This window comes from Pezoporus wallicus, unplaced genomic scaffold (genome assembly GCF_028554395.1).
Source record: "Pezoporus wallicus isolate ANWC-B61680 ecotype Strahan unplaced genomic scaffold, APGP_CSIRO_Pwel_v1 contig_8371, whole genome shotgun sequence".
Taxonomy (NCBI): domain Eukaryota; kingdom Metazoa; phylum Chordata; class Aves; order Psittaciformes; family Psittacidae; genus Pezoporus; species Pezoporus wallicus.
In genome coordinates, this window is record NW_026639321.1 from 1 (window position 1) to 20,169 (window position 20,169).

General features: G+C 58.0%; 2 protein-coding genes and 1 long non-coding RNA gene across 3 annotated transcripts in view; 2 read left to right on the forward strand and 1 right to left on the reverse strand.

The window, feature by feature from the left end:
* The first annotated feature begins 853 nt into the window (after positions 1–853).
* On the forward strand, positions 854–3,908 carry LOC130601792 (uncharacterized). The gene is made up of 3 exons (XM_057414119.1): positions 854–1,145; positions 2,101–2,134; positions 3,442–3,908. The coding sequence occupies exons 1-3, from the start codon at positions 933–935 to the stop codon at positions 3,906–3,908; spliced, it is 714 nt and encodes a 237-aa protein (XP_057270102.1). The 5' UTR covers positions 854–932.
* A 3,503-nt stretch (positions 3,909–7,411) lies between these two features.
* The window catches only part of C3 (complement C3), a 32,041-nt gene continuing 19,283 nt past the window's right edge, over positions 7,412–20,169 (reverse strand). The window contains exons 20-40 of the mRNA XM_057414120.1: positions 19,377–19,516; positions 19,065–19,277; positions 18,097–18,163; positions 17,694–17,780; positions 17,412–17,615; positions 17,105–17,180; positions 16,874–17,033; positions 16,636–16,731; positions 16,366–16,516; positions 15,453–15,616; positions 14,547–14,705; positions 12,965–13,115; positions 12,834–12,885; positions 12,590–12,677; positions 12,315–12,404; positions 11,227–11,332; positions 10,917–11,006; positions 10,077–10,163; positions 9,502–9,585; positions 8,460–8,595; positions 7,412–7,616 (exon numbers count right to left, since the gene is read on the reverse strand). Of these exons, the coding sequence (XP_057270103.1) occupies positions 7,475–7,616; positions 8,460–8,595; positions 9,502–9,585; positions 10,077–10,163; positions 10,917–11,006; positions 11,227–11,332; positions 12,315–12,404; positions 12,590–12,677; positions 12,834–12,885; positions 12,965–13,115; positions 14,547–14,705; positions 15,453–15,616; positions 16,366–16,516; positions 16,636–16,731; positions 16,874–17,033; positions 17,105–17,180; positions 17,412–17,615; positions 17,694–17,780; positions 18,097–18,163; positions 19,065–19,277; positions 19,377–19,516 (2,543 nt within the window). The 3' untranslated portion in view covers positions 7,412–7,474. The remainder of the gene's footprint in view (positions 7,617–8,459; positions 8,596–9,501; positions 9,586–10,076; positions 10,164–10,916; positions 11,007–11,226; positions 11,333–12,314; positions 12,405–12,589; positions 12,678–12,833; positions 12,886–12,964; positions 13,116–14,546; positions 14,706–15,452; positions 15,617–16,365; positions 16,517–16,635; positions 16,732–16,873; positions 17,034–17,104; positions 17,181–17,411; positions 17,616–17,693; positions 17,781–18,096; positions 18,164–19,064; positions 19,278–19,376; positions 19,517–20,169) is intronic.
* On the forward strand, positions 18,000–19,058 carry LOC130601794 (uncharacterized). Its single transcript, XR_008972753.1, has 3 exons — positions 18,000–18,196; positions 18,543–18,592; positions 18,852–19,058. It is a non-coding gene; the product is annotated as an uncharacterized LOC130601794 (long non-coding RNA).

A 20,169-nucleotide genomic window follows, 5' to 3' on the forward strand; every position in this document is an offset into this window, starting at 1 on the left:
GTGGGGCCTGACAGAGAACTCCCCAATGGGGGGGGGGGGGTTCCCCCGTTGGAGGGGGGGGGGTGTTACGGGGAGGGGGGGTCACTTATAGGGGGAACCCCATTGGAATTAGGGGGGGGTCTTGGGGGGGGGGGGGCATCGATGAGGGTCCCATTTCGATGGGGTTTCCATAGGGGGCTTATGGGGGTGGGGGGCACTTGGGGGGTGTCTTGGGGAGGGGGGGTCCCATGGCTGGGGTCTTCCTGGGGGGGGGGGTCTTCTATGGGAGGATTTCCCACAGGGGGGGGGTTTCCCTTGGGGGGGGGTGTTCTCAATGGGGGGGTCTCCCATAGGGGGGTGCTTCCCATAGGGGGGGTGTTCTCCATGTGGGGGGCTCCCATATGGGGGTGTTCCTAATGGAGGGGGGGGGTGTCTCCCATAGGGGGGTGTTTCCCATGGGGGGGGGGGGGGGGGTGTGTTTTCAATAAGGGGGGGGGTTCTCCCATAGGGGGGTGTTTCCCATGGGGGGGGTGTTTTCAATGGGGGGGGGTCTCCTATGGGGGGTGCTCTCTATGGGAGGGGGATGTTCTCAATGGGGGTTCTCCCATAGGGGGGTGTTTCCCCCCCCCGTTGCTTGTGTCATTTCCCGTCCCCCTCCCATCCCCTTCCCATTCCCGATGTCCCCCCTCCAGGAGCAGGAAGCGACCGAAGGAGGCGAAATCCCCTTTGGGGAAGGGGGGAGGTGACGTCACTCGGACTGGATTCCCCCCCCCCCATCCTATCCCATCCCATCCCATCCCATCCCGTGTCCCGGCCGGGCTCCCCCCGCCCCCGAGGCCGCTGGTTCCTTCCCGGCTGGTCCCCACCTCCGGTCCCCACCTCCGGTCCCAGCCCCGGTCCCTCCCCGCTCCGGTCCCTTTAAGAGGCGGCTCCGCCGCTCGCTCCCTGCTGCGATGCCGCCGATCGCCGATCCCGAGTCCCTTCCGCTGCCTCCCGGCCACGACCGCGATTGGGACCGGGACCGGGACCGGGACCGGAGCCGCCGCCGCCGCCTCTTCCCGGTTCTCGCCGCGCTCGGAGCCGCCGCTCTCGGAGCCGCCGCAGCGGCCGCTGCCCTCCTGGGGATGCTCCATTGGGGGATGCTCCAGTGGGGGACCCCGCCGCAGGTCCGTGTCCGTGCCCCCCCCAACCCCCGAGTCCCTCTGTCCCAGTGTCCGAGTGTCTGCCCTGGTGTCCGTCTGTGTCCGCTTGTCCGAGCATCCATCTGGGTGTCTGTCCGTCCCTCCGGGTGTCCATCCAGTTGTCTGTCCATCCCAGCTGCCCCTTCCCATCCTTCTGGGTGTCTTTACCTCCAGTGTCCACTCAGGTTGCACATCCTGGTGGTGTCCGTCCATCCATTCATCCATCCATCAACCATCCCTCCATCCATCATCAGTCACCCATCCATCCCTCACTTCCTCCCTCCATCCTTCCCATCCTTCCGGCTGTCTCTGTTCCTCCAATGTCCATCCAGGTTGCACATCCTGGTGGTGTACATCCATCATCCCTTCATCCATCCATCCATCCCTTCATCCATCCATCCCTTCATCCATCCATTCCTTTATCCATCCATTCCTTCATCCATCCATTCCTTTATCCATCCATTCCTTCATCCATCCATTCCTTCATCCATCCATCCCTTCATCCATCCATCCATCCCTCCATCCATCCCTTCAGCCCTCCCTCCATCCCTTCATCCCTCCATCCATCCCTCCATCCATCCATCATCCATCCATCCATCCATCCATCCATCCATCCATCCATCCATCCATCATCCCTCCATCCCTCATCCATCCCTCCCTCCATCCTTCCCTCCCTCCCTGCTGACCAGGGTATCCACCCCCTGCCTGGCTCTTGGAGACCCCCAATCCTTCCCCCTGCCTCAGTTTCCCACCCCCAAACACACGAAATCCCCCATATCCAGGGCTCACCCCCTTGCTTGAGGACCCCCCAGAGTACCCGGAGGGATGCTGGAAAGTCCCCACATCCCAATACTACGCCAAGTTCCCCTTCCCTGAGGGACACACTGGGGACAAGGACGCTTTGGGTGCTTCCTGACACTCGTTTCCTTTCTCTCCTCAGGCTGCCACAGCTGCCCACATGCTGCTGAGTGCTGGTAAGTCCCCAAGGCCTGAGGCCACCACGAGGGGCTCTCTGTGGGGACAAGGGAGGTGGGGACAGGCCCTTCCTTAGGTGGGCGGCTCAGTCATCTCGAAAACCCTCCTCTGGGTTCCTCCTTCCGCCCTCACAATGGAAACATCACCCCAAGGCCTGCAGCATCCGGACGTGTCACAGGGCAGCCGTGGTGTCACAGGGTCCCCAGGGTGTCATGGAGCATCCTTTGTCCTTTTGGTACCCTGGGTGTCATGGAGCATCCTCCGTCCCTGTGGTACCCACGATGTCACGGAGCATCCTCCATCCTTGTGGTACCCAGAGTGTCATGGAGCATCATCCATCCCTGTGGTACCCAGGGTGTCACGGAGCATCCACCATCCTTGTACCCAGGGTGTCATGGAGCATCATCCGTCCCTGTGGTCCCTAGGGTGTCATGGAGCATCCTCCATCCCTCTGGTCCCCAGGGTGTCACGGAGCATCCTCCATCCCTGTGGTCCCCCGGGTGTCATGGAGCATCATCCGTCCCTGTGGTACCCAAGGTGTCATGGAGCATCCTCTGTCCTTGTGGTCCCTAGGGTGTCATGGAGCATCTTCCATCCCTGTGGTCCCCAGGGTGTCATTGAGTGCCCCTGGGGTGTCACAGGGTCCCATGGGTGTCACGGAGCATCCTCTGTCCCTGTGTCCCCTGGGTGTCATGGAGCATCCTCTATCCCTGTGGTCCCCTGGGTGTCATGGAGCATCCTCTGTCCCTGTGGTCCCCAGGGTGTCATGGAGCATCCTTCATCCCTGTGTTACCCAGGGTGTTACAGAGCATCCTCTGTCCCTGTGGTCCCCAGGGTGTCATGGAGCGTCCTCCATCCCTGTGGTCCCCAGGGTGTCACGGAGCATCCTCCATCCCTGCAGTCCTCAGGATGTCATGGAGCATCCTCCATCCCTGTGGTCCCCAGGATGTCACGGAGCATCCTCCATCCCTGTAGTACCCATGGTGTTACAGAGAATCCTCTGTCCCTGTGGTCCCCAGGGTGTCATGCAGCATCCTCCATCCCTGTGGTACCCAGGGTATTACAGAGCATCCTTCATCCCTCTGGTCCCCTGGGTGTCGCAGAGCATCCTCCATCCCTGTGGTCCCCAGGGTGTCACAGAGCATCCTCCATCCCTGTAGTCCCCAGGGTGTCACAGAGCATCCTCCATCCCTGTGCTCCCTTTCTCCCACCCCCCTGTCTGAGCTGCGGCGCCGTGGGTGCACCCGGGAGAGCAACAGCACCCATCTCCCCACCCCTCAGCACCCCTCTCCCTCTCCCCCCGCAGGCTCCCTATCGCCGCCATCCTCCCCTCTCTGGCGCTACGAGCACGGCATCAGCGGCGTCTTCCTCAGCGGCGACGTTCAAGCTACGGCCGGGGTGCTGCGGGTGACCACGGCCGGGCTCTACCTGCTCTATGGGCAGCTCGCCCTCACCTGCACCGCCCCAGCCTGTCCCCCGGGCACCGTCACCCTCCAGCTCCTCCGCTCCGGAGCCCCGCGCCCGCTGCTCGCCGTGCCCGTGGCGCTGCGCGATGGCCCCGGCCCCGTGCGCTCGGCTCTGGTCCAGGCCGTGCGGAGGCTCCGAGCCGGGGAACGGCTGAGCCTGGCGCTGGTCGGGGCCCCGGGGGGGGACGGGGCCGGGGCCGGGTGGCAGCTGGCACAGGATGAGCGAGAGGGGAACTTTGTGGGGCTGCTGCGCATCGCGGGGGACGGCGGTGCGGGCAGGGGGGCGTTGGAGGGGGCCATGGGTTGAGGGTGTGGCTGGAGGTGGGGACATCAATGGACATCAATGGACATTGGTAACCCCCATGGCCAGAGACCTGGGGACATCAATGGACATCAATGGACACCGATGGACATCAATGGACATCAATGGACATTGGTAACCCCCATGGCCAGAGACCTGGGGACATCAATGGACATCAATGGACATCAATGGACATCAATGGATATCAATGGACATCAATGGGTATCAGTGGACATCAGTGGACATCAATGGACATTGGTAACCCCCATGGCCAGAGACCTGGGGACATCAATGGACATCAATGGACATCAATGGACATCAGTGGACATCAATGGACATCAATGGACATCAATGGGTATCAGTGGACATCAGTGGACATCAATGGACATTGGTAACCCCCATGGCCAGAGACCTGGGGACATCAATGGACATCAATGGACATCAATGGACATCAATGGACATCAATGGACATCAATGGATATCAGTGGACATCAGTGGACATCAATGGACATTGGTAACCCCCATGGCCAGAGACCTGGGGACATCAATGGACATCAATGGACATCAATGGACATCAATGGACATCAATGGACATCAATGGACATTGGTAACCCCCATGGCCAGAGACCTGGGGACATCAATGGACATCAATGGACATCAATGGACATCAATGGATATCAATGGACATCAATGGACATTGGTAACCCCCATGGCCAGAGACCTGGGGACATCAATGGACATCAATGGACATCAATGGACATCAATGGACATCAATGGACATTGGTAACCCCCATGGCCAGAGACCTGGGGACACCAATGGACATCAATGGACATCAATGGACATCAATGGACATTGGTAACCCCCATGGCCAGAGACCTGGGGACACTAATGGACATCAATGGACATCACTGACCTCAGCTGACACCAATGGACATCAATGGACATCACTGACCTCAATGGACGTCAATGAACACCAATGGACATCAATGGACATTGGTAAACCCCTTGGCCAGAAACCTGGGGACATCAATGGACATCAATGGACATCGCTGACCTCAGTGGACACCACTGACTTCAATGGACATCCATCAATGGACATAAATGGACATCATTGACCTCAATGGACATTCATCAGTGGACATCAATGGACATCGTTGACCTCAATGGACATCCACCAATGGACATCAATGGACATCGCTGACCTCAATGGACCTCAATGGATATCCATGGATATCAATGGACACCAATGGACACCAGTGGACATCGCTGACCTCAATGGACCTCAATGGATATCCATGGACATCAATGGACACCCATGGGCGTCGCTGACCTCAACGGACATCCATCAGTGGACATCGCTGACCTCAATGGACCTCAGTGGACATCCATGGACACCAATGGACATCAATGGGCATTGCCGACCCCCATGACCAAAGATTGAGGGACATCAATGGACATCAATGGACATCAATGGGCATTGCCAAGCCCCATGACCAAAGATTGAGGGACGTCAATGGACATCAATGGGCATTGCTGACCCCCATGACCAGAGACCTGGGGACACCAAGGGACACCAAGGCCCATTGCTGACCCCCATGCTTGGACCCATGGTGCTGGTGACCCCAGAGGTTGGGGACACCAATGGACCTTGGACACCCCCATGGTGGCCATTTGGGGGGACCCTGATGCTGGCCACATGGAGACCTCTGAGCCCCCCATGGTGGGGCCATTGGGGAGCAGACAAGTGGGGTCCCTGCAGGTTCCCACCACCCCCCCCCCCCAGCAGGCCTGGGGGGGGATCCCTTCCCCCCCCTTAAATTAAGACCTTAATTTATTAATGACAATTATTTATTGATTAATAAAGTTATTTATGCTCCCATACGCATGTGTACGAACCCACACATGTCTGCATGCACATACATGTGCCAATGCATATATACATGTATATGCACCCCAACCCCCCCCTTTGGTCCCACCCATTTCCCCTCCCCTCCCCCCCCCCCCCCGTGGCCTCATCCGGCCTCAGCAGCAGGAAACAAGAACAAGGGGGAAGGGATGGGGGGATCACATATGGGTCCCAACACCCCCCCCCCCCAACCCTGCATTCACCCCCCCCCAACCGGAAGTTTGGGGGGGGGCGTGGGTGCACAACCTCATAGCAGCCAGCAGAGAATCTCTGCTCCTGAGCGCAAAGGGCGCTGGGGAATGGGGAGGGGCTGGGTTGGCCCTCACCCACCCCCCCCCCAGATAGCCGCTGCACCCCCATTTTGACCCATCCAGACCCATAGGTTTGCCCCAGCATCCCCAAATCTACCCCTGACCCCCCCAAACTGCCCCAGGGCACCCCAATTTGCCCTTAACACCCCCAGATTTGCCCCTTGTGGCCCCCCCTTTCATTCAATTCCAACCCTCAACTTGGCGGGGGGGGATGCATCCTGGCCTCCCCTGCCTAACCCCCCCCCCCCATCACCCCTGTTCACAGCCCTATACAAGCCACTGGAGAATACCCACTGCTCTCCAGGCTTGAGGCCTTTGAGGGTGGGCAAAGGGGTCTCCACAGGCTTCCAGTGAGGGACCCAAGCCTCTGGGTTGGGGTCTGGAGGGTCCAGGGCATCGTGACCCCGTGCACAACCCTATACGAGCCGCTGGAGAATCCCCACCAGCCTTCAGTCCTGTGCCTCAGGTGTGCCCCATCGCGCACCAGGGGCTGTGCACCAGGTGTGTGGTCACCTATGGAAACCCATCGCTCCCTATGAGGTCCCCATGACCTGTGGGTCCCCGTCACCCCTATGGAGTCCCCATGATCCCATCATTCCTTATGGTGTCCCCATGGTGCCATCATCACCTATGGAGTCTCCACAATGACTATGGTGACCCCATGATCCCATCATTCCCTATGGGGTCCCCACAGCCCCTATGGTGTCCCCATGATCCCATCAGCTCCTATGGTGTCCCCATCATCCCTATGGTGTCCCCATCATCCCATTATCCCATATGGAGCCGCCATCACCCCTATGGTGACCCCATCATCCCATATGGAGTCCCCATCACCCCTATGGTGACCCCATGATCCCATCATCCCATATGGAGTCTCCATCACCCCTATGGTGTCCCCATCATCCCATTATCCCATATGGAGTCCCCATCACCCCTATGGTGACCCCATGATCCCGTCATCCCATATGGAGTCGCCATCACCCCTATGGTGTCCCCATCATCCCACCATCCCCTATGGTGTCCCCATCACCCCTATGGTGACCCCATCATCCCATATGGAGTCCCCATCACCCCTATGGTGACCACATAATCCCATCATTCCCTACGGAATCTCCCCAGTTTCATCATCTCCTATGGAATCTCCACAACCCCTACGGTGTCCCCATGATCCCATCATCCCCTATGGTGTCCTCTTGCCCCCTACAAAGCCCCCGTGACCACCCTGAAGACCTCACCACCCTATTGTCCCCTCTGGTGGCCCCACGACCCAACGCAGATCCAGAGCCAGGCGATCAGAAAGGACCTTTTTAACACAAAACCAAGGGGCAGGAGGGTAGGGAGCACCCATGGGTGCTCACGAGGGGCACCCAAACATGGTCATGGCCTCCGCAAACTCCACGAAGTCCTGGCATAGGGCTTGTAGGTCGGGCTCCTGGCACGCCGCCTCCGAGGGCCAGGCCTCCAGCCACGTGTCCTTGCCGATGAGGTAGGAGAAGCTGGAGGCAAGGGGACATCAAGGGGGACATGGTGAGAAGGAGGTGGCACCTCGTTGGGGGGGGGGGACGACACAAGGGATGGGCAATGGGGGTGCACAACCCTGTACGAGACACTGGAGAATCTCAGCTTTGGGGAGGGGGAATGCTTGGGTGTCACTGTCCCCATGGCTGCCTGTCTCCATATCTACTCATGACACCCATGTCCCGTGTCCCCTATATCCCATGTCCCATGTGTCCCATGTCCCCCATGTCCCCCATGTCCCATATCTAGTGTCACCATGGCCACGTGTCTCCAAACCTACCCATGACCCATGTCCCATGTCCCATGTGTCCCATGTCCCCCATGTCCCATATCTAGTGTCACCATGGCCACGTGTCTCCAAACCTACCATGACACCCATGTCCCCTATGTCCTCCATGTTCCATGTCCCCCATGTCCCATGTCGAGTGTCACCATGGCCATGTGTCTCCAAACCTACCATGACACCCATGTCCCCTATGTCCTCCATGTCCCATGTCCCCCATGTCCCATGTCGAGTGTCACCATGACCACATGTCTCCAAACCTCCCCATGTCCCCCATGTCCCATGTCCCCCATGTCCCATATCTAGTGTCACCATGACCACGTCTCCAAACCTCCCCATGTCCCCCATGCCCCATGTCCCCCATGCCCCATGTCCCCCATGTCCCATATCCACTGTCACCATGGCCATATCTACCCCTGCCCCCCATGTCCCCCATGTGTCACCATGACCACGTGTCTCCAAACCTCCCCATGTCACCCCACGGCCCACGATGTTCCCGTGCCCCCAGGACCCCCTGTCCATGTCCCCACGTCCTTACCGGTTGCCAGTGACCCACATGTCGGTGGCCAGCCCCCAGAGCAGGTAGTCCTGACCCAGCTGGAGCTTCAGAGCATCGCGGCACTGCCGGTGGCTCACGAAGGTCCGGTTGCTTCTTGCTGGGTCCTCATCGGTGCCTGTCCCCATAGAACACAGGGTGCACGTCACCTCCACACACCCCCCCAGCACAGCAGGGGCACCCACTTCAGTGGGGTCCACAATGGGGCACCCATTGGTGGCATCACCAGCCATGGCTGACACCAGATCCCTCCAGCGCCCTTGGATGTCACCAACCCAACTGGGTGTCCCCAGGGCCATTGGGTGACACCAACTCCTCTGGATGTCCCCAGTGCTAGTGGATGACACCAACCCAACTGGGTGTCCCTCCCTAATGGGTGCCCCCAATGCCATTGGGTGACACCAACCCAACTGGATGTCCCTTTCCAATGGGTGTTCCCAGTGCCACTGGGTGATGCCAACCCATCTGGGTGTCCCCAGCGCCATTGGGTGACACCAACCCAACTGGATGTCCCTTCCCAATGGGTGTCCCCAGCACCACTGGGTGATGCCAACCCAACTGGATGTCCCCAGCACCATCGAGTGACACCAACCCAACTGGATGTCCCTTCCCAATGGGTGTCCCCAGCACCACTGGGTGATGCCAACGCAACTGGGTGTCCCCAGCACCCTTGGGTGACACCAACCCAACTGGGTGGCCCTTTCCAATGGGTGTCCCCAATGTCATTGGGTAATGCCAACTCAACTGGGTGTCCCCAGCACCCTTGAGTGACACCAACCCGACTGGGTGTCCCTGCCCAATGGGTGTCCCCAGCACCCTTGAGTAACACCAATGCAACTGGGTGTCCCTGCCCAATGGGTGTCCCCAGCACCCTTGAGTAACACCAATGCAACTGGATGCCCCTTCCCAACGGGTGCCTTCAGTGCCATTGGGTGACACCCACCCAACTCATGTCCCCAGCCCCAGGTGACCCCTCCCATGTCCCTCAGGGTGGCCTTGTCCCCCCACCCTGGGGTGCTCGTACCCATCTTGATGACGGAGAGGATGGTCATGATGTAGTTGTCATGGGATGGCGTCTCCTCCATTGCCACCAGCTTCACCTTGTACACTGGGGATGGACATCACTGTGTCAGCCCCAGCCCCAGAAGTCACCAGGGTGGCCCCACTGCACTTGGGGGTCCCCATGTCCACACCTTTCCACCCTCTACATCCCCACCTGTCCTTGTCCCTTCATGTCCCCTCCCATCTCTCCCTGCTCCTTGTGCTCTTCAATGGCCCTTCATGGCCCCATCCACACCTATGTCCCCTCATATGCCCCTGTGACCCATTTCCCTGTGTCCCCCATGTCCCCCATGCCCCCATGTCCCCATGTCCCACATGTCCCACCATGTCCCCCATGTCCCACCATGTACCCATGTCCCCCATGTCCCCAGATCCCCCATGTCCCGCATGTCCCCCATGTCCCCATGTTCCCCATGTCCCCCATGTCCCCCATGTCCCCATGTTCCCCATGTCCCCCATGTCCCCATGTCCCCCATGTTCCCCATGTCCCCCATGTCCCACCATGTCCCCATGTCCCCCTTGTCTCCCATGTCCCACCATAGTCAACTCCCGGCTCGCAGGCGCGCTCAATGCGCTGGTTGACGGTCATGGGGACCTCATCGTCCTTCCGCTTGAAGCAGTTCTCTGCAGGGACATGGGGACAGGGCCATGACAAGGTCTGTTGTGACAGTGACACGTCCCACCATGGCAGGGACATGGCTCCATCACAGTCATCACACATCCCATCATCCACAATGATGCGTCCCATCACCACCATGACATCCCATCATCCACAATGATGTGTCCCATCACCACCATGAAATCCCACCATCCACAGTGATGTGTCCCTTCATGACCATGACATCCCATCATCCACAATGATGTGTCCCATCACCACCATGACATCCCATCATCCACAATGATGTGTCCCATCACCACCATGACATCCCATCATCCACAATGACGTGTCCCATCACAACCATGACATCCCATCATCCACAATGATGTGTCCCATCACCACCATGACATCCCATCATCCACAATGATGTGTCCCATCACCACCATGACATCCCATCATCCACAATGATGTGTCCCATCACCACCATGACATCCCATCATCCACAACGATGTGTCCATGACATCCCATCATCCACAGTGATGTGTCCCATCACCACCATGACATCCCACCATCCACAATGATGTGTCCATGACATCCCATCATCCACAAGGATGTGTCCCATCACAACCATGACATCCCATCATCCACAATGCCGCGTCCCATCACCACCATGATGTCCCACCCTCCACTATGCCGTGTCTTATCATGGCCATGACATGTCCCATCATGGTAGGGGTGCTGACCTAGTGTGTCCCCATGTCCCCATGTCCCCACCTCACCTTCGGCGCAGCGGCACACATCCTTGTAGCAGATCTTGCTCAGTTTTCCACCTTCCTTATCCGGGTGGTAGAACCGGGTGCAGCGGTCATCTGCTGGGACATGGGGACATGGGGGGATAAGGGGGGACACAGTGGGAGCCATGGGGACAGAGCAGTGACATGTGGAAGGTGAGGGTCAGCAAAGGGATGTGGTGGGACAAAGGGACAAGAGGGGACCCAAGGATGGGACAAAGGGACAAGAGGGGACCCAAGGGTGGGACAAAGGGACAAGAGGGGACCCAAGGGTGGCACCGGGGCACATGGCACCCACCGATCTTGTAGTAGCTGTAGACGGTAACGGCTGCGGGCTGGATCAGGCCCACCTTGAACTGCTGGTGGGCCTTGAAGGAGAAGCACTCCTCGGCCTTGTGTGAGATCTGGGGGCACAGTGGTGGCCCTCAGCACCCCTGTCCCCAGCATTGAGACCATCCTGGCCTTGTCCCCACCCCTGAGACCCTTTCCTGTTCCCATCTATGGCCCCAGCTTCACTCCTATATCCAGCCTCTATCCATGTCCCCAACCCCACCTGCATCCCCATCCCTGTCCCCAGCTTCAGCCTCATCCTTGCTCCCATCTCATCCCTGCCCATGTCCCCAACTCCATTCTATGCCCATCCTTGTCCTTGTACCCACCCCTCTCCCATCATATCCGTATTCTTGTCCTATCACAACCTTATCCCTGTCCCATCACAGCCTTATCTCTGCCCCATCACGTCCTTATCCCCATCCCATCACATCCTTATCCCTGTCCCATCACAGCCTTATCTCTGCCCCATCACGTCCTTATCCCCATCCCATCACATCCTTATCCCTGTCCCATCACATCCCCATCCCTGTCCCATCACATCCTTATCCCTATCCCATCACATCCTTATCCCTGTCCCATCACATCCCCATCGCTGTCCCATCACATCCTTATCCCTATCCCATCACATCCTCATCCCTGCCCCATCACATCCTTATCCCTATCCCATCACATCCTTATCCCTGTCCCATCACATCCCCATCCCTGTCCCATCACATCCTTATCCCTATCCCATCACATCCTCATCCCTGCCCCATCACATCCTTGTCCCTATCCCATCACATCCTCATCCCTGTCCCGTCACATCCCCATTCCTGTCCCATCACATCCCCATCCCTGTGCCATCACATCCTTATCCCTATCCCATCACATCCTTATCCCTATGCCATCACATCCTTATCCCCATCCTATCACATCCTCATCCCTGTCCCGTCACATCCTTATCCCTATCCCATCACATCCCCATCCCTGTCCCATCACATCCCCATCCCAGTCCCATCACATCCCCATCCCAGTCCCATCACATCCCCATCCCCATGTCCCCCATGTCCCCACCTTGTCGAGGTAGATGACGACATTGCTGCGGTCCGACTGCGCTTGGTCGATCTCAAACTTGGAGATGTACCTGTCCACCCCATCGGTGAGCTGGGGACAGGGCCATGGTGACATGCAGGACACATGGGGCCATCCATCAGGATACAGGGATGGAGGGACACAGTGGGACATGGTGACATTGGCCACATGGGACACACAGAGACATGTGGGGACACAGTGGGACAAAGATGCAAGGTCCTGGGTCCCCCTCATGTGTCCCCATGGATCACACTCACCCTCTTCAGGTCCTGGACATCAGGCAAGAAGCCTGTGAGCATGGAGACGTCAAGGATGGACATGGTGGCATCCACGTTATCCAGGTACCTATGGGGACAGGGCTGAGGCCACCCGCCTTGTCCTGTTGTCCCCAGACCCTCCATCCTTCATGTTCCTATTCCCAAGAATCCCTGCGGGGTTATCCCCACCATCCCCATTTCCATCCCTATCCCCAGCATCCCTGATATCTGCCCACGGTCCTACCTGGTGCAGATGGTGATCTTGATGGAGCGGATCGCACCCTCCCGTTCCTTGCCTGCCATGGGGACAATGAGGGGACATTGAAGGGGGCACACACAGAGTGGGGACATAGGGGGGACATGTGGGGGACTCACCCGTCTTCACGTCCTCCACTTGCACCCGCAGGTCAAAGCTGTCACACTTGTTGTCCTTCTCGGGGACGATGGCGTTGTAGATGGTCACCACGGTCATGGTCCCCTTGCCCGTGCCCTCAGCCTTCACTGTGAAGTCCTCATTAAACTTGGTCTATGGGGAGACAGGCCATTGAGATGGGGCAGGGACACTGGGAGGGACATGGAGGGATGGGACAGTGAAGGACATGGAGGGGACAACAGCACTGCATGATGCGATGGAGGGATGGACGTTGGAGGACATGGAGAGGACAAGAGCATTGCATGATGTGATGGAGGGATGGACATTGAAGGAAAAGGAGAGGACAAGAGCGTTGCATGATGCGATGGAGGGATGGACGTTGGAGGACATGGAGAGGACAAGAGCGTTGCATGATGTGATGGAGGGATGGACTTTGAAGGACATGGAGAGACCAACAGCGTTGCATGATGCAATGGAGGGATGGACGTTGAATGACATGGAGAGGACAAGAGCGTTGCATGATGTGATGGAGGAATGGATGTTGGAGGACATGGAGAGGACAAGAGCATTGCATGATGTGATGGAGGGATGGGCATTGAAGGACATGGAGAGGACAAGAGCATTGCATGATGTGATGGAGGGATGGACATTGAAGGACATGGAGAGGACAAGAGCATTGCATGATGTGATGGAGGGATGGACATTGAAGGCCATGGAGAGGACAAGAGCGTTGCATGATGCAATGGAGGGATGGACATTGGAGGACATGGAGAGGACAAGAGCGTTGCATGATGCGATGGAGGGATGGACATTGAAGGCCATGGAGAGGACAAGAGCGTTGCATGATGCAATGGAGGGATGGACATTGGAGGACATGGAGAGGACAAGAGCGTTGCATGATGTGATGGAGGGATGGACATTAGAAGACATGGAGGGGACAAGAGCGTTGCATGATGCAATGGAGGGATGGACATTGGAGGACATGGAGAGGACAAGAGCGTTGCATGATGCGATGGAGGGATGGACATTGAAGGCCATGGAGAGGACAAGAGCGTTGCATGATGCAATGGAGGGATGGACATTGGAGGACATGGAGAGGACAAGAGCGTTGCATGATGCGATGGAGGGATGGACATTGAAGGCCATGGAGAGGACAAGAGCGTTGCATGATGCAATGGAGGGATGGACATTGGAGGACATGGAGAGGACAAGAGCGTTGCATGATGCGATGGAGGGATGGACATTGAAGGCCATGGAGAGGACAAGAGCGTTGCATGATGCAATGGAGGGATGGACATTGGAGGACATGGAGAGGACAAGAGCGTTGCATGATGTGATGGAGGGATGGACATTAGAAGACATGGAGGGGACAAGAGCGTTGCATGATGTGATGGAGGGATGGACATTGGAGGACATGGAGGGGACAAGGGCCATTCCAGGCCCCAGCAAGACAAGGGGACATGGAGACACATGGCAGGGACATCCCAAGCCTTGGAACGTCCCCATAGGCCATAGAGAGGGGACATGAAGCGACACAGAGGGGACAGGGCCACCCCATGGCCACTGCCGTGGCCCCCCCGGTACCTCTGCGGAGCGGGCCACCAGCGCGTTGAGGTTCTCGATTCGGTAGGTGATGGCGTTGGCGCGCCGGGGCAGCAGCACCGACACGTCCAGGTCCAGGTTGAGCTCCCGGGGTGATGCCACCTGGTACTGGGCCAAGGCTTGGAACACCAGTATGGTGGCCTGCAGGGACACCGGTGTCACCAGGGCTTGGGGACATCGCCTGGAGCATCCCTGTGGTGGCCCTGAGCTCAGGGTGACCCCCAAGCACTTGGAACGTGCCCTTGGAGGTGTTATGGGGCAGGGGGAACCTCCAGGACAGGATGAGACCATGAGGGTCCACAGGAGCTGGAGGTGGCCCCAGGGACAGGTCTCGTGGGGTTTCTAAAGCACTTGAGATCCCATGGGAACAAGGGTGTTCCTCAAGGATATAGGGGGTCCCAAGAGCCCTGAGGTGACCCCCTAAGCTCTAAGAGCACCCCCAATGCCTTTAGGGTCCCATAGCAGCTGGGGTATTCTCCAAGGGCCCTGAGGTGACCCCCCAAGCCCCAGGAGTTCTCCCAATGCCTTTAGGGCCCCATAGGATCAAGAGTGTTCCCCAAGGACAGTGGGATCCCAAGGACCATATGGTGACCCCCAAGACCTAAGTGGCACCCCAATGCCTTTCGGTTCCCATAGGACCAGAAGCGTTCCCCAGGGACATGGGGGATCCCAAGGGCCATAAGGTGGCCCCCAAGCCCCGAGTCACCCCTCAATGCCTTTCGAATCCCATAGCACCAGATGTGTCCCCCATGACACATTCCAAGTCCCTGGAATCCCCGTGGCCATTGGCGACCCCTTCAGCACTCAAACCCTCTCTCCATGCCCCCATCCCTGTGGCAGCGGGTGCCAGCGCAGCACCCATGGGTGCCAGGGGGGTCCGTAGCCCACCTGGGTGGATCCGTAGCCACCTCCAAAGTAGTTCTGCTGGGCCAGCCACCGGGCCACCGGCCCCGTCAGCTCCGGCTTCTCCATCCTCAGCAGGGCCAACAGAGCATAGGAGGTGCCCTCAATGTTGTAGGTGAAGGCGTTGCGCTCCTCCCACCGGTTGCCCTCTGGGGTGACATCGGTCCCTCAGCACCCTCTAGGGATGGGTACTCCCCACACCATAGAAGGGGATGGGTTGGGCTGGAAGGGAGCTTAAAGCTCATCCAGGGCCAATCACCTTCCACTAGGGCAGGATGCTCCCAGCCCTGTCCAGCCTGGCCTTGAATAGGGATGGTTCCTCCAAACCTTCTCCATTCAACCCAACCCAGTGTCCCACTACCCTCATAGTGAAGAATTCCTTCATCTCCAACCCCCAACTTCCCCTGTTTCTGTTGGAACCCATCACCCCTTGTCCCATCCCTGAGGAAGGTCCCTCCATGTCCTCCTTATGTCGAGGACACCAGAGCTGGGTGCAGCACCCAAGTGGGGTCTCACCAAGCAGATCAATGGGGCAGGATCCCCTCCTTGGACCTGCACCCACTCTATGGTTGCCTGGGTCCTGTTGAGCATCTCCTCACCCAACACCCGCAAGGCCTTCTCAGGCTCCTCCATCCAGTCCGTGCCTCCCTTGGGATCATTCCAACCCATGGGCAAGGACCTTGCCCTTGGTCCCATTGATCTCCATGAGGTTCCCACCTCTCCAGGTCCCTCTGGATGCCATCCCACCCCTCCAGCTCAGTGCCACCACAACCGTGCCCATGTCCCCAACAGCGATGCTGAGCCCAGCACCGACCCCTCAATCTCCACTTGGCCATCGAGCCATTGACCACAGCTCCCTGCTAACCCATAATTCCCCCTCCATCCAATCGGACATCACCTTTGGAGAACTTCATGAGAACCTTCTCGCTCTTGAGCTTCCCTGTCAAGGCCAAGGCGTAGGAGCTCAGGGCCACCGTGTAGGGCCGGGACAACGACTGGTACCTCCGGGCCAGGTATTCAGCAGCTTTGGAGATGCCTTTATCCAAGCTCTGGGCAGAAAGGAGGCAAGTTTGGATTCTCGGGTGGCTGCCATGAAGGCTGAGCCCCTCGTCTTGAGGCGCTTGTCCCTTGTTGCGTCCCCTCTCCATCCCCATATGGGCTCACTCACGTTGACGTGGGCCTTGCAGATGTCCCGGGCCTCTTCCAATGCGATGAGGACAAAGGCTGTGAGCGACACCTCGGGCTCGGCGCCCTGGTAACCTCCCTGTGTGAGAGATGGAGGAGGAAGACCTCAGCGTCGTGGTCTTCCACACCAAGCTCTGGCCGCCGAATCCTCATCCCCATCACCCAACATCATCCTTCCCGTTCCATCAGCCAACAGGGCTCGTATCCTCCCCCCCCGTTACCACCATCTCCTTATGGATGACAGGAGCATCTTCTTGGAAGATCCCGTCTGGTTTCTGCCTGTTCAGGATGAGCCACTTCACCGCACCACAGACCACCTCGTGCTCGATGTCTACCAGCTTGATGGCCATGGCAAAGACTTTGGCCACGTAGGCAGTCAACCTGGGGACAGGAGAACCTCAGCGCCACGTCCAACCCTGTCACCCAGACTCACGGTGGCCGCAGGACCTCACCAAGTGCTCGATGGACGGTTCTTGAAGGCCGCATAGGAGCTGTCAGGCTTCCGGAACGCGAGCTGTTGGGTGTAACCTGGGGAGGAGGTGGTGGTTGGGCACCTCAAGGAGCACCCAGCCAAGCTTCAGGCCCCCAACCCATTCCTGGAGCCCATTCCAGGCCTTCCAATAAGAGATCCCCAACCTGCTTGCACCCAAGAGCTCCTTCAAAGCTCCTTCAGCACCTTGGGTGATGGGGACATTTGGCACCCCAAGAGAGGAACCCAGGAAATGCTCCCCACCCCCATCCTTTGGGGGATGCTCTTACCCTTCTTGATCAAGTTGATGGCATCAGCGCGGCGGTCGACACCGAGGCTCTCCCATTGCAATGTGCTGTCCAAGTAATGGGTGGCAATGACAGTGGGGGTCATCCCGATCATGTTCTGCTCCCCACAGCCCGAGGGTGTCACGATGAGATGCTTCAGCTTCTCCCCATCCAGGGCTTTCTCCACCATGATGGACACGGGGTTGCCTGGACAAGAAGGGGAGATGTGAAGCCAGGAGGATCCCAAGCCCTTGGCCCCACATGTGCCCCTTCCCTTGGGCTCACCTTGGATGCTGACTTTGGTCTCCGACTCAGTGTTGGGGACGATGTCGGAGAGGTTGGCAGCCTTCACCCTTTCCTCCTGCACCCCATCTGTGGGGCAGGATGGAGATGGGTGACCCCAAATCATGTCCCCTCCCCACACCATAAGGTTGAGCCAGCCCTGCCCCACATCTGCAGCAGGATGTCCCTTGGTGCTCAAGATGCTACAGAGCCACATCAGGATGTCCCTTCTTCATTGAGATGCCTCAGCTCCAAGTAGGATGTCCCTTGGCCCCACAGACCCATAGTAGGACCTCCCTTATCCCCACAATGGGACTTCTTTTGCCCCATAGATGCCCCAGACCTTTCCCTCAGTGGAACATCCCTGTGGGGCTGAGACATCCCCAAGACCAGATGGGGGACTCACCGACTCCCTTCTTCTTCGGGTCCAGCTCGATTATCTTCACTGTCTTCTCCACTCTCATCCCTTCGGGCTGCAGAGGTGAGAGTCCAGTGCTAAAGGTTGGGTTTGGGTCCCCCTTTCCCATCTCCAGGAGATCCCAATGCTAAAGGTTGGGTTGGGTTTGGGTCCCTCTTTGTCATCTCCAGGAGATTCCAATGTTAAAAGTTGGGTTTAGGTTCCCCTTTCCCATGTCCAAGAGATTCCAATGCTCAAGGTTGGGGTTGGGTCCCCCTTTCCCATCTCCAGGAGATCCCAATGCTAAAGGTTGGGTTTGGTCCCTCTTTGTCATCTGAGATTCCAATGCCCCTTTCCCATCTCCAAGAGACCCCAATGCTAAAGAGATCCCAATGCTAAAGGTTGGGTTGGGTTTGAGTCCCCTTTCCCATCTCCAGAAGACCCCAATGCTAAAGGTTGGGTTTGGGTCCCCCTTTCCCATCTCCAGGAGATCCCAATGCTAAAGGTTGGGTTGGGTTTGGGTCCCTCTTTGTCATCTCCAGGAGATTCCAATGCTAAAAGTTGGGTTTAGGTTCCCCTTTCCCATGTCCAAGAGATTCCAGTGCTCAAGGTTGGGGTTGGGTCCCCCTTTCCCATCTCCAGGAGATCCCAATGCTAAAGGTTGGGTTGGGTTTGAGTCCCCTTTCCCATCTCCAGAAGACCCCAATGCTAAAGGTTGGGTTTGGGTCCCCCTTTCCCATCTCCAGGAGATCCCAATGCTCAAGGTTGGGTTGGGTTTGGATCCTTCTTCCCAACCTCTCCCTGTTGCCTCAGTAGAAACCAGCAGCCTTATCTCATGCTCCAAACTAGAAAAGCCCCACTTGAGCATCCTTGGTGGGCAGCATCCTTCATCCCTGGGTACCAGCCCCATGGGGACACAGGGCTCTGTGCTGGGAGCATCTCAGTGACGGTGACAGCACCATGGGGAGGCCACTCACCACCACTTTGAGCTTCTTCTTGACACCATCGGCCACGAAGCGGCCCTGCACGGCCGCCTTCACCTCGACCTCATGGAGCCCCAGCTCCATGGGCACGATGACGAAGGGCACAGCCCATGAGGACTGGGGCTCCAGGCTGAGGACCTGCTGGTAGCGCTGCTTGGTGGTGGAGGCGCTGCACAGCGCTGGGTTGTACATCAGCTCCACGCGCACCTATGGGCCCCAGGAGATGGTGCTCAATGGGGTTGAGGTGACCATGGACACCCCCCACCCCGCCCCGTGGTCCCCACGGCTTGGGTCTCCTTTTCCTACCGTGATCTTGTGTGTCCAATAGTTGTAGAGGATGGCGCGGATCTCCACCTGCTCGTTCCTCACCACCGAGTAGGGCAGGCGCAGGTCCATGAAGAACTCCTTCATCACCGTGATCTCATAGGGGTCGGCCACGCACAGCCCTAGGGGGTGAGCGCATTGAGTCAGGCTTGTGGGGGGCTCAGGAGCATCGCTAAGGGTTAGGAGCTCCTTCAGGTCCCATTGAGTCCTCCCAAGGCCCATGGAGTCCTCCCAAAACTTAGGAGAGCCTTCAAGTCCAATGGGGTCCTCCCAAAGCCCATGGAGTCCTTCCAAGGCTTAGGGGATCCTTCAAGTCCAATGGGGTCTTCCCAAAGCCCATGGAGTCCTTCCAAGGCTTAGGGGATCCTTCAAGTCTAATGAAGTCCTCCCAAGACTTAGGAGCTCCTTCAAGTCCCATTGAGTCCTCCCAATGCCCATGGAGTCCTCCCAAGGCTTAGGCGATCCTTCAAGTCCTATGGAGTCCTCCCAAGGCTTAGGGGATCCTTCAAGTCCAATGGAGTCCTCCCAAAGCCCATGGAGTCCTTCCAAGACTTAGGGGATCCTTCAAGTCCAGTGGAGTCATTCCAAGGCTTAGGAGATCCTTCAAGTCCAATGGAGTCCTCCCAAGGCTTAGGGGATCCTTCAAGTCCCATTGCGTCCTCCCAATACCCATGGAGTCCTCCGATCCTTGAAGTCCAGTGGAGTCATTCCAAGGCTTAGGAGATCACTCAAGTCCCACAGAGTCCTCCCAAGGCTTAGGAGATCCTTCAAGTCC

Excerpts from the sequence above, each read along its gene's own strand:
- LOC130601792 (XM_057414119.1), top strand. The coding sequence starts at position 933 with ATGCCGCCGATCGCCGATCCCGAGTCCCTTCCGCTGCCTCCCGGCCAC. Across the intron at positions 1,146-2,100 it reads AGTGGGGGACCCCGCCGCAG|GCTGCCACAGCTGCCCACAT; the intron begins GTCCGTGTCCGT and ends TTCTCTCCTCAG. Across the intron at positions 2,135-3,441 it reads CCACATGCTGCTGAGTGCTG|GCTCCCTATCGCCGCCATCC; the intron begins GTAAGTCCCCAA and ends CTCCCCCCGCAG.